At 38.1% G+C, this 12,214-nt stretch overlaps 1 protein-coding gene across 1 annotated transcript in view; it reads left to right on the top strand.

Moving 5' to 3' along the window:
• The window catches only part of stk10 (serine/threonine kinase 10), a 39,977-nt gene that overhangs the window by 23,941 nt on the left and 3,822 nt on the right, over window positions 1-12,214 (top strand). The window contains exons 6-12 of the mRNA XM_028032231.1: window positions 502-696; window positions 1,162-1,243; window positions 5,464-5,598; window positions 7,587-7,916; window positions 8,002-8,397; window positions 11,249-11,373; window positions 11,848-11,971. Of these exons, the coding sequence (XP_027888032.1) occupies window positions 502-696; window positions 1,162-1,243; window positions 5,464-5,598; window positions 7,587-7,916; window positions 8,002-8,397; window positions 11,249-11,373; window positions 11,848-11,971 (1,387 nt within the window). The remainder of the gene's footprint in view (window positions 1-501; window positions 697-1,161; window positions 1,244-5,463; window positions 5,599-7,586; window positions 7,917-8,001; window positions 8,398-11,248; window positions 11,374-11,847; window positions 11,972-12,214) is intronic.

Below are 12,214 nucleotides of genomic sequence, written 5' to 3'. Positions count from 1 at the left end.
TAATATTGATTGGAAAATCAGTCATCTGAGCAGTTCTCTTTGAGCTGCTGCTTTCCTCTGCTGTAGTTCTCTGTTTGAGAACCAGGAACAGTTTCTGCATGAACCTTGTTCTACGGTGTGATCCTCTAAGTGAATATTTGTTGCAGCTGTTAATCAGTGACTAGCGCAGGTTATGATCCATTGATGACGGCTGATAAGAGAACCGGCGCAGTTCATATTAAGACGTAGTGGGAAATTCATGTTGTACATTGGTGCTGTTTAAAATGAAATGATAGTTTTGGTTCTTACTTTGTCTAAGAAGAGAAATGTTTCACTCTTCAGTTTTATTTACTTTGTTCTATGTCATAAAAGCCACAGATAATTCATTTATAAATGAAGATTAATCAAATCTGCTGCTCAGCTGCAGAATTGCTTCTGTTTTTGCCAAGTGGAATTATGTTTTTAGACGTTCCTGCGCTGTGAAAGGAAACCAGTGATGAATGTTTGATTTGCTTGCTCCAGGATGGCTCCAGAGGTGGTGATGTGTGAAACGATGAAGGACGCTCCTTACGACTACAAGGCCGACATCTGGTCTCTTGGAATCACGTTGATCGAGCTCGCACAAATCGAACCCCCCCACCATGAGCTCAACCCAATGAGGGTCCTGCTGAAGGTCGCCAAGTCAGAACCCCCAACGCTGGATCAGCCTAGTAAATGGTAATGATAGCAAATCTGGAAAGTCTGAATATAAAACCTCAAAATTGTTTTAATCTTTCAGTGTTAAGGAAGTAAACAACCTGGAGCAGGAACCAGAAATATATGTGATTGTATTTATTACAGTAAAGAGCTTCCTGTTTGTTTTTATTTCAAAATCTCTGAAATCTCCACCTACAGTCTCTTATGAAAGTACAACAGCAACATCCCAAAGGCTTAAACAGATGCCAAGCCGTATCTACCTGTCAGTTTTACGAGTCTTAATGTTCTATTGTAGCTAAATTTATTGCGGTTATCAGTGACAAGTTGCTGAGTCATCACGCTTAGTGGATATCTGTGAAGGGATGATTCGCTTGGGCCAACATCATGCATCTTCTTCATATTTTTATTGTGTTGCAACCACCTTTCTTCTGCCATCTATCACCCCTCTTCTTACCAACCAAAGCTGTTTTTATGTATTTGCTCCAGGTCGAGGGATTTTAATGACTTCTTGAGGAAAGCTTTGGATAAGAACCCAGAGATTCGCCCCAGTGCAGCACAGCTGTTGGAGGTAAGGAGCAATAAAGTGTGCAAAGTTACAATCTAGTGACGATTATGCAAGGTTGCATTTAAGAATATGACATAATTTTGCCCTTGTTCTTTTCTTATCCTGACTGAACAGAGAGTCAAGTTCAGTAATTTAAATGCAATGATAAAAATATGCATCTATTTTTCTGACTGAACAAAGATACTCTAATTAAATGTTGCATTTATAAAGAAAAATCAGTTTTTAGGGCATCTGTTCATCAGCGGTGCCAACAAATATGACTGCTTAAAAAGAGAGGATTAATACTATTTATGTACTAAAAATTACTGTACTAATTTTAAGATTAAAGCTTCACAAAACCAATTACTTGTAGTTAATGGCAACTCAAATAAATGTGCCTATATTAATAATTAGAATGGGTTGGAAATGCTTTTTCTATGAAACAAACTCAGATTCTCTGTTAGTCAAAGTTCCTGTTTTCAAAATCATAAGTAGAGAAAATTAAAGAAAGAAAGATGGGTGTGGATTAAAGGAGGAGTAGCATCTGTTGAGATTCATTCCCCTCCTCAGCTGCACCCCACAGCTGAGGAGGGGAATGCCAGCTATTTACAGGCCCACTCTGAGCCAGCAGCAGGGCAGGACCACCTCCTGTATGTCAATTAGTGGGAGGAAGAGATGAAAAATCCAAGACCCAGGCCCGACGGGAATTCTGTCTGTTCTCCTGCAAGGGGAAAGAGACGGGTGTGGTGCAGCTTTTTGGTCCACTGCTGGGCGTTTTAGATGTTTATCATGCCTGCTGCTCCCAACGCTGAGGATGCTTACATGGTGAAGGTGATGTTGCCGGTGATGTCACTTCATTGGGAATTACGGTAGTTTAAGACAAGTTTTCGGTTACGTTCTCCAATTCAGGTATACACATCTTTCATAAACAGAAGAGATTTGGAGTGATTTCACGGAAATTGGGATGAATCATAGATAACAGTGTCTGGATGGCAGATTGAACAACATAAAGAAACTAAATTATGAAATAAATGAAAGGCTTCAAGTCAGCGTCATGAAGCTTTTCATGGGAAATGGGAATTAATCATCAGTTTAACTCTAGTCTTGTTTTATCTATCCCACATGTTTTCCTGTAAAGAATGTATGCAAAACATCATGAAACATTATCCGTCACTTTGACTCTGACTGGCTGCAGACCATCTGGATGACTGGTATTCCCTACGATGCAAGCAGCTTCTCCTCCCTCGGAGTTTCTCATTTTATATAATGTGCATAATCTTTTTTAAATTTTTTTAATGCATCTAGGTTTTATTGTAAATACAACAATCCCTAAAGAAAAGTAGTCAATGTTGATTATGTACTCTGACAGAAATTCCAGACTGTTTTTCTTTTTACTTTAGGTAAATGAAAGGCAGGAAAGTTTTCTTTACGTGGGCTAAAATAACAATTTTCCTGACCCCAATCTAAACCTGATTATAACCTTAAACCAGAAAATAGCCGAGCCACCCTGCAAAAACCAGAGGAGTGACCTCTTGCTACTAGAAACTCTGTTTTTTTCCTGAATAATTCAAAGGTAACTGCATGCATGTAACCCACTGGGCCATATTGTTCATGTTGGACCTTCTCACGCCATGCATGTCAAATCTCCACCCAGAAAATTATACTGCAGTGTTTTAAAAAAAGAAAACATGGCTAGTCTTGGCCTAGCAGTTCTGCATTACTTTATTATAAAAAGTTGAAGAATTTCTTTTTTTATTAAGCGTTTTTGGTCATCATTTACTGGCAGACAACTGGTAGGTGCAGAACTGTAAGTTGGAGAGAAAATACATTTTACAGATTGACAGTAATTATAAACTTGGAAACAGCATGATGGAAGGTGTACACTGACAGATTAGATGTTGTTCACAGAAGCTGAAGAGAGCAGTGAGGAATATAAACTCGTTGTTTTGGACTAAAATATTCAGGCATACAGTGACAGAATCACAGATACACTAACAGCAGGTATTTGTTAGAAATGCCTGATACTTATCGTTTGAAGATGATCAGAATGATCAGAATAATCATCTTCAAACTATTAGACTCAAATATTTCTAGTATTCAGTTCTGTAGATTATTAGGTGTAGAATACTTTAAACTTGGTCTGTTTTAAAGTTTGGACAAGGCTCTCCAAACGTGAAGGTCTTTTTGTCCTGACATGCGGAACCTGCCAGTCGTGCTCCAGAAGAAATGCCTCTTGAACGCATAAACCTGCTTTAGGTTAAGCAACAGTTTATGGCTCATAAAGATAATCTTCCTGTGAGTGTGTCGAAAGCATATATATTGCATAACCAAGCTGTATAAAATAAGAATGATCGCATGTAATTTTCGCCTCCTTGCATTTTGTTCTTAAATAAAACTTTTCGACTTGAGGCAGCCACTTTGTATGTGCAGCTGCAGCTTTAGGCCTTCTTGGAGGGAACGACACTCAACATGTGTGCTGACCATTAGACAGGAGCTGACTGCTGTTTGTCATTTGAGCTGAAGCCCAATGCACTTCTTGAGGACAAAGCCTGCACATAAACAAGTGTGATGGCGCACAACGACCGCGTGAAAACTAAGCGTCTACACACTGCATGGTCCAGCACCGCCTGCAGCCTTTTCCCCCTTTGTCAGCTGTTCCAATTAAATTACCCTCAAGTGCAAAGTCACTGAATAATGAATGGCCCACGTTTTATCCCTGCAGCATTTACCTTTCTAATTTAAATCTTTATCTTCTTTGCACTGCAATTAAGTGGTATTTTGTTCTGAACAATAGCATCAGAGAGAGTAAAGCTTTTCAACTGCAGGAAGTGTTTTCTGTTGCTTTGCCTGGTCTGTGCTGGCTGTTGGTTGTGCAGCCTTCCTTTAGCAGTGACGTCCTATTAAAAGTATTTTTCTATTCGAGGGCGTGCCGTGGTGGCGTAGTGGTTAGCGCGACCCATATTTGGAGGCCTTGAGTCCTCGACGCGGCCGTCGCGGGTTCGACTCCCGGACCCGACGATATTTGCCACATGTCTTCCTCCCTCTCCTTCCCAGTTTCCTGTCAGCCTGCTGTCATATAAGGGACACTAGAGCCCCTGGAGGGGTAAAAAAAAAAAAGAAAAGTATTTCTCTATTCATTCTATTCTTTTTCCAGGTGATTCAAATTTTTATTGTGTTTTCAGTTAAATAAGCGTTGATTTTTAATTATCATATGATAAACTCAAAGAATTAACTTATTTTTCAAAACAGGTTCTATATCTTTGAAACAGTGAAAAATAAATAATTTAATCTAATTTGCAGAACTTATTTTAAAGTCTTCCAGAATGCACCAGAGTCACTACCAACTAAAGACAAGTAAAGTTTTACCTTTTCTGATTTTAGTTAGATTTCAGTATTAATTATGCATAATTAAGCTGTAACATAAACCTATGAGTACGATATGTATGAATGTCATACAATGCTCTCCAAAACATGCCTTAAAAATCAACATGCATGATCTCAGGCTGAATAACTGAAAAATAATTGGCCTGAAGTCCCACAATATGGGGTGGAAATCTAATTCACAAATTCTTTTGAGAATACCACAGTATTTTCTTATTTCTACTTTACATGTTTTTTAGTTTGATCAAACTGCGTAAGAAACTTTAGTTAGAAAATGTATGCATTTTTTTTGTCCCTGGTTATGATTATAATGTGACACATTTCTGTTTACTACTCTTCAAAGTGACTCAGACCAGAGAACAAGCCATGTGATGTCGGATGGACAGATGTATGTTGATCTTCAAAAGTTAGGAACTGGATAAAGAAAAATTCTTATGTATTCTATTGTATTAAGCTCATCTGAATTAACCAATCTGTTTTCTCAACATGAAGAAATTATGTGGAAAACTTCAAATAACTTGTATTACTTTTAATGTTAAATATATTTGTGCATACAGCATTAGGCATTACTCTGATACTCTTTATTAGAAAATTATAGTTCAACTCAATAAATATGTTTACGGTACTTAAAAGACTTGGGACCTAAAAGGAAAAAAGGACTTTTTTTGAGAATATTTCCATGGATAACTCATCCAGCTTCTTCAAGAAGAACTGTCCGGTTCTTTGTTTTGGTGACTGTGAGCCTTGTGAGTTCTGTCACTTTGAACTGGCATTAACAATTGCAGCATAAGTGTGCTTGTTTGTCAGAAATGTCTTCAATCAATAATCACTTTAAAGAGTTCATCATTGCTCTCTGTCCACAGCACCCTTTTGTGAAGACGGTGACCTCCAACCGTCCACTGATAGAGCTGGTGGCCGAGGCCAAAGCTGAGGTCATGGAGGAAATCGAAGACAATAGAGAGGAAGGAGAGGACGACGACACAATGGATCTCATTGAGGTACCATACTTCTGTTCTGTCTTTTTACTCTTTGCCAGGGTTTTATTTCCAAAACAAGAAGTGAGGAGTGTTTCCTCGAAGGTAAAAAGCATTTATCCAATAGTGTATAAATGAGATTTAGGTACAATTTTCCGCAACAACACAGATATTGTTTTGTCTTCATGCTGACTTTTAGGCTTATGCTGACACACAGTGGACGTGCTTACTTGCACATTTCCCCCCAAAAGCCCAGAAGTTGTGCTTCAGACCTGCTTGTTGTTTTACTTTACTGATTATCCCAGTCAAGCAGCATTTTTTCTTCTGGTAAACAGTCCCTATGCTGATGGGTTTTGTTTAGTTTTGCTGAGACTGTTAACAGATCCATAGAGGACATGAGTTTAGAAAGTTAGAGTATGAGAGGGCAGTCAGCACAAACAAAGGAACAGAAGCCGGAATACTGGCATTCCCTCACACCCAGATGTGTTTAAATATAGGCGCCTGCTTTTAACCTCGCTTCTGTATGGAAAAGACTGTTGTCTCACCACTCCAGATGAAGTACATTTATGTAAGGCTTCTCATTGTTTTGATGCCATACTGACCTGTAAATAAACCAGTTTCCATTGGCCAGTTTTTCTCCAGGGAACAAATGTTTTCCTTTTTTAGATGTTTTTGCACTACTATAATTAAATACTTACAAGTTGTTTTGCATTATGATCACTTCTGACTTCCCACAGGTGTTTAGCGGTTATCATCTTTGTGTCAAACAGGATTATCTCAATGTTAATATGTTGAAGCTTAGAAAAACTAACAATTAGAGACACATGACTGGAATCTACTGATATCAGTCTTAATTGATTCTCCTTTATCTTCAAAAGTCTCAAGTATTGGAAATATTTGTTACAGGAAAAAAAAACAATGTCTGCATGTACCTCCTTTAGAAAATGGATAACCTTTGCCTATTTTAGATTTCCAAAAACAGTGCTAACATTTCCAACTCCAGCATGTTCCATGACGGATGAGGTGAAAGCTCAAAAGAAAAAACATGGCCACTCAGCTGCATTCTGCTCTGTCTTCTGGATTTTTGCTCATTCCCCGCCTCCTGTTTTAAAAGTAGCTGCTTCGATAAACGCAGACAGACAGTTTGAAATGGTGCCTCACACCTTCCTCTGAATGTTTAATCATCTCTCATCTTCCTTCTGTAACAACTTCCACCCTGAAGATGGGTTTTGGTTAACTGAACTGTTTTTGGTTTCTTGTGGTGAATTGACTGTCTGGGGAAAAAAGTAGGAATTTTGATCAGGACATTTTGAGAAGAAAACCATCTGATTCTGGCTATTTGCTGATTTCTCAGCAAATAGCTGAGATATCTCTACAAACAATATAATAAATATTTATTGTACTGCTGAACTCCTCTTTAAGCAAGAACAGAAAAAAACAAGTTTCTTTTACCAAAGGATTGAGATTTAGCCAATCATTTATTCCATATTTCACTCAGAGCTGGAAAGTATTGCCAAATTACAAAAACACAGGAGAGTCGTAACTTAATCCTACAAATATGAAGATATTTCATAAATCTAGATTAAATAATTTAATAAATAGTAACAGGTATTAATAAAATGCTTAGTCAAATTTTTCAATGATCTGAATTTCAAATGGCGTTCATTTTAATTTATATTCTGCTTCATCCAGAACAAAGAAGGTGATTATCTAGAATCACATCTTGGGTAACAATTACTGTAACAACTCTTTTTTCCAGTTAGTGCATTCAGGAGAGATTAGATGGCCATCTCTGTCACAGGTAAAGTGAGCATGAAGGAGGAAGGCCAGCATTGCTTTTAGCCAAAGGTTCAGTTGAATTGACTAGATGTAGGAAGTATGAATAACTTCATCCATTAGCATTTGGACTAGAAGCAAAGGTTGAAAACATTAACATTTAGGAACTTAAATCCTAAAAATACACGAATGATTCGTATCACGGATGCATAACAATGCCTCTCTGTTTCCTTCAGCCACCAGAAAAGGAGCCATGCCAGACGAGTCAGACCAGTTTGGATGAAGATCAGTCAGCGGACACTCCAAGCCCCACCACACCCTCACCTGTACCTTTACCCAGGAGACTGGCTCGGCCCGGCATGCCAGCAGAGGAACACCAAGCCTCAGTGCCTGTCCCCTTGCCACGCTTCGCCGTCTCTCACAAAGATCCAGAGGAGGTGGGGCGCCGGCTGGCTGATGAGGTACTGGAGTCTGAGAAAGCTGAGAGCGAGGCCTCAACAAAGACCTCCAGCTCCGACTCTGGCATTGAGGATGGAAAGATTACCCCCACAATGGAGGAAGAGAAGGTGCTCAGCAAAATCCGTTTCATTTCCCGTAGTTTGTTCAAGCATTTTAAGATGAAGTTTGTATTAACAACTGTTAATTCCCCAGGCGGCTTTAGAGACACCAGAGAATGAACAGTCACCCCCATATGAGACGACTACAGAAAAACTTGACATTATGATCAGCCAGCACATACCAAGGGTCCATATATCTGAGGAAGGGATGACTGGCATCAGAGACTCACCCACTCCAAGCTCGACTCCCAACATGACTCCTGGGTCCACTCCCACCCCATCCTTTGCTGCTTCCCCGGTACCACAGACTCACGATACCCTGAACGACACAATAAGCAAAGGAATGGCAGATCGTCCGTCGATAGGAAGGAGCGTGGAGCCGGCCTCGCCGCAAGCCAACGGAAGGAATCACAATCGGAACTCGTTAACGGGCAGCATGGGATCAGACAGCATGTCGATTAAACAGGAGAACTTCACCATACCTGCAAGAGTGAGTAAAACTTAAAACATAAACAATAACATATTTAACATATATCTTATCTGGAAAGCAACTTATATTAGCAAGACTGATTGTCTGCATCACTAAAAATCAATTCCAAAACCAGTCGATTTCTCAGAGAACCTTTTACTTTTAGAGAAGATGAGAAAAACTGTAGACATAATAGTAATAGATTCAATAAACCACAACCTGCTTTAGAGCTGTGTGTTTACTCTGACCTGTATTTAGGAGTCAAAGGCTTACAGAAGGATCCCAGTGCCTATGTAGGAAAACTCCACCTTGGAAAAACGTCTTCTCTGCATCTCATCAGGAACTGAAACAGTGCTGTGTAGTGTTTTGGGGCGAGGGTGTTAACTGTCTAACACAGTAGACAGTCTGTCTCCCATCGGGTTTACATCACATGTTACACCTCACCAACATGGGTCCAGATTAAAACTTCATTTACAGTCTGTCAAAAGTGAAGTGATTTCATCTCAACAATGAGCCACTGACAGTCCAAAGAGATGGAAGCTACTAAACTAGAAGCTGGTGAAGCCAAGTATCTATATAACACATTCATTCACAGTCATCAGGAACCAATGGTGCCCTTTGTGTAGGCACAGTCCCACATTCACTATTGTGAGTGGAAGTTTCTATGGAGCTCATTGTCACATAGTTGTTTCTGGAGGCTAACTGACAGACACAGATTCAAAGTTTACTGTCTGCATAATTTATTTTCCAGAACAGAATATTGATGTTATAGAGGTAATGACTATGTCTAGGCATCTGGAGGCGTTCATACTTTGGAAATGGACAAAATCAGCAGTGATTGAAATGTAGAGAAAATGTGATCTACACATTAGCTGATTAATCTTTTATCTGTTGCTTTTTATATAATGGAATTAATTCTCATTAGAAAAGAAATAAACTCAAGAGATGGATATAAAGCCAGGTTTAGTAGCTGTCATTTGTTGCTGGAGGCTCAGCTGCCAGTTCACTGTAGATGTAACAAAGCTTTCCATCTGGACTGTGTGGTTCTGGTCTGAGTTTTAAACTGTTCCCCCGAAAGTATTGTGCAAGAAAAACTTAAGTTGTTGCTCATTTCTTAAGGCCTTTAGTTTTTTGAATACTGAGACTTGATGTCATACAGTGATGGAGGAATCCAAAACTAAAATCAAATGAACCAAAATAAGAAGAACAGTCAGATGTGGATTTGCTCTGCTGGATTGTAAACCTTAAAATAACTTGATGTTTTATTGCTGTAGCATTAAGAACATTTATTCACCTCATTGTTTTCCACAGAGTTTGTGTCTATACTTCCTCTAATGAGGTTCCAACGGCATCAGAGTCTCTGACATACTGTTGTTCATGCTTGTTTTTTCCTCATATGTATTTGACTTTTTTTACACAAAAAACCTAAAATATCAACCTTTATTACAAAAAGCAACTAGTACTGCATTTTAGCAGTGAGCCAAACAATTTGTGATCTGACTCTGTTAACAAAGCAAAACAATTCTACTTCCTTCACTGATTCAAAATAAGAGTCCTTAACAGATACAGCAGGATATTGAGCTTTAAACACTTTCATTTATATCAATTGCCTATAAAAATAACCAATGGTCATCTGACTGGACAGTCACAGTGAAACTTCACTTCAGTCAGTCACTTCAGACAGAAGTGACTTTCACAAAAAGTTCTGTAGCATTGTACAAGATTTTATCGCACCCTGACATATTAATCTATTTTAATCATTTAATATACGTCTGCAGAGGCTCAGTCAGATTCACCATAAGCAACACATTCTTAGTTTTGCCATAACAACTTTTCTGTCAAGTCATGAGGTGTGGTTGAACCGAAACTCAGATTGTTTTTTTAAAATGTTAAACAATGTCCTTTTATTAATATTGTTGTTCTCTTATGTCTTTTATAAAGGGTATTTAGTTTTCAGCAAGAGACTCCACATTTCCATTTAAACACAGACTAAGAAAAAAAAAGTTTTGCATTCAGTAGACGAGACCTTTTTAACTTTAGTTTCTTCCTGCATTGTTGACAGATTGAGAGTCTGGCTGCTTGTTGTAGAAGAACTCGACCAACAGGAACTTTAACAACGCTTCTCACACACACCAAACACACACAGTAAACACTTTAGACTCATTCAGAAGATTACGCTGATCTGAAAAAACTTTGTGTTGTTTTTAATTAGCTTGAAGAAAATTGAATCAGATTTATTGGTTTAAGCATAACTCAAAGGAATCTTCCTCACTTTGACTTTTTTCACAGGCCTTTTTCACCATTAAGACACACAATGCATTGTTTTTAAAGATCATGTTAAGATTACACACACATATGTTATTTTAAATAAAATGTGTTTTTTAGTATCTTCAGTTGAGAAAACAGTTTAAGTTAAGAGATGTCAGTATTTCAGAAAAGTTCCATGTAAAAAAATAGAATAAAATAAAAAAGAGGCTGGTTTTTCAGGAAATTATGGAATTGTCAAGTTCTGTTAAACTCAATGATGACTCCATTTTCTGTTTACTGGTAGTTCTCCATAGATTTATTCAAAATCTATTGGTATTTGATTCACTATTGGTTCTTTAAAAAAATTCCCACAATTCACACAAATGCAGCCAGATCATTGTAAATGTAAACTCAAACTGAGTTTCATACCAAAGCAAATCTGGTCATGAGTGACACAAAACAACAGCTCATGAGTTAAGTGAGTGCTAGGTTAAAAAAAAAAGGTTGCGAAAATATTTTCTGGATCTGTCAGAATTATTGTTATCACTAAAAAATGGCATGTAGAAATAAAAAAATCGTCTAACATACTCAGATCTATAAATCCTCCATGTCTGTCCACCATCAGGACTTTTCCAGCAAGACCCTAAAGCGAACCAGGAAGTTTGTTGTGGATGGCGTGGAGCTGGAGGTGACCACTTCAAAGATCATCCGGGACGATGAGAAGAAAGATGAGGAGATGAGATTTCTGAGGTAAACACATTTTTATGCGTCTATGTTCAGCTCTTATCATAAGAATGAAAAGATCTAGGTCCTGCTGCTCTGTGGTCTTCTATAAATATATTTTGAGTGCATTCATTTTTGAGCAAGCAGATCGCTCTTTGATAAGTGACTTTAAATGTTGCTTCTTAATTTCTTTTCAGTTTGAAAACATTTTTAGCCTGAAATTTGAGCATGTATTCACCTCTGGAGCTTTGTGGGTGTTCTGTTTAATGAATCTTTGACACAGTAGTGCCATCTAGTGTTCGTTACACAAAACTGCATCTGAGTGTAGTCTGTATCTGTTTAGGACTTAAAAAAACGAGAAACAAATCACATAAAGACAATGCATTGTCATGTTTTCTTTGTCTTAATTTTTCAACTTGATCTCAAAGGTTTATTTAAATTTTTGTATTTTCATTTTGACTTGTAAAAATACATATCCTGTTTGCGTGTGTGTGTGTTTAGGCGCCAGGAGCTGCGTGAGCTCCGTTTGCTGCAGAAGGAAGAGCAACGCGCTCAGGCTGTTCTCAACGCAAAGCTGGAATCCCAGAAGGAACAAATCCAGAAACGCTTTGACCAGGAAATACATGTAAGTTAAACTACAACCTGACACAGAATCTTCTCTGGAAATCATCTTGAAGCCCACATATTAAATTAGTTTATTAACGGAAATAAACTGTAAAAGGTTTGACAGTGCCTATAAAAGCATTTTGTTGCTGTAGCAACACAATTTGGTGTTTTATTGAACATCTACGTATGTCAGAAAGTAACACCATTTAGCATAAATATAACAAAGATGGAAAATGACACATGGTTTTCTAATGATTTTCCA

This window comes from Xiphophorus couchianus, chromosome 11 (assembly GCF_001444195.1).
Source record: "Xiphophorus couchianus chromosome 11, X_couchianus-1.0, whole genome shotgun sequence".
Lineage (NCBI taxonomy): Eukaryota > Metazoa > Chordata > Actinopteri > Cyprinodontiformes > Poeciliidae > Xiphophorus > Xiphophorus couchianus.
The sequence above is the reverse complement of the archived record's forward strand: the minus strand, read 5'-3'. Positions and strand labels throughout refer to the sequence as shown.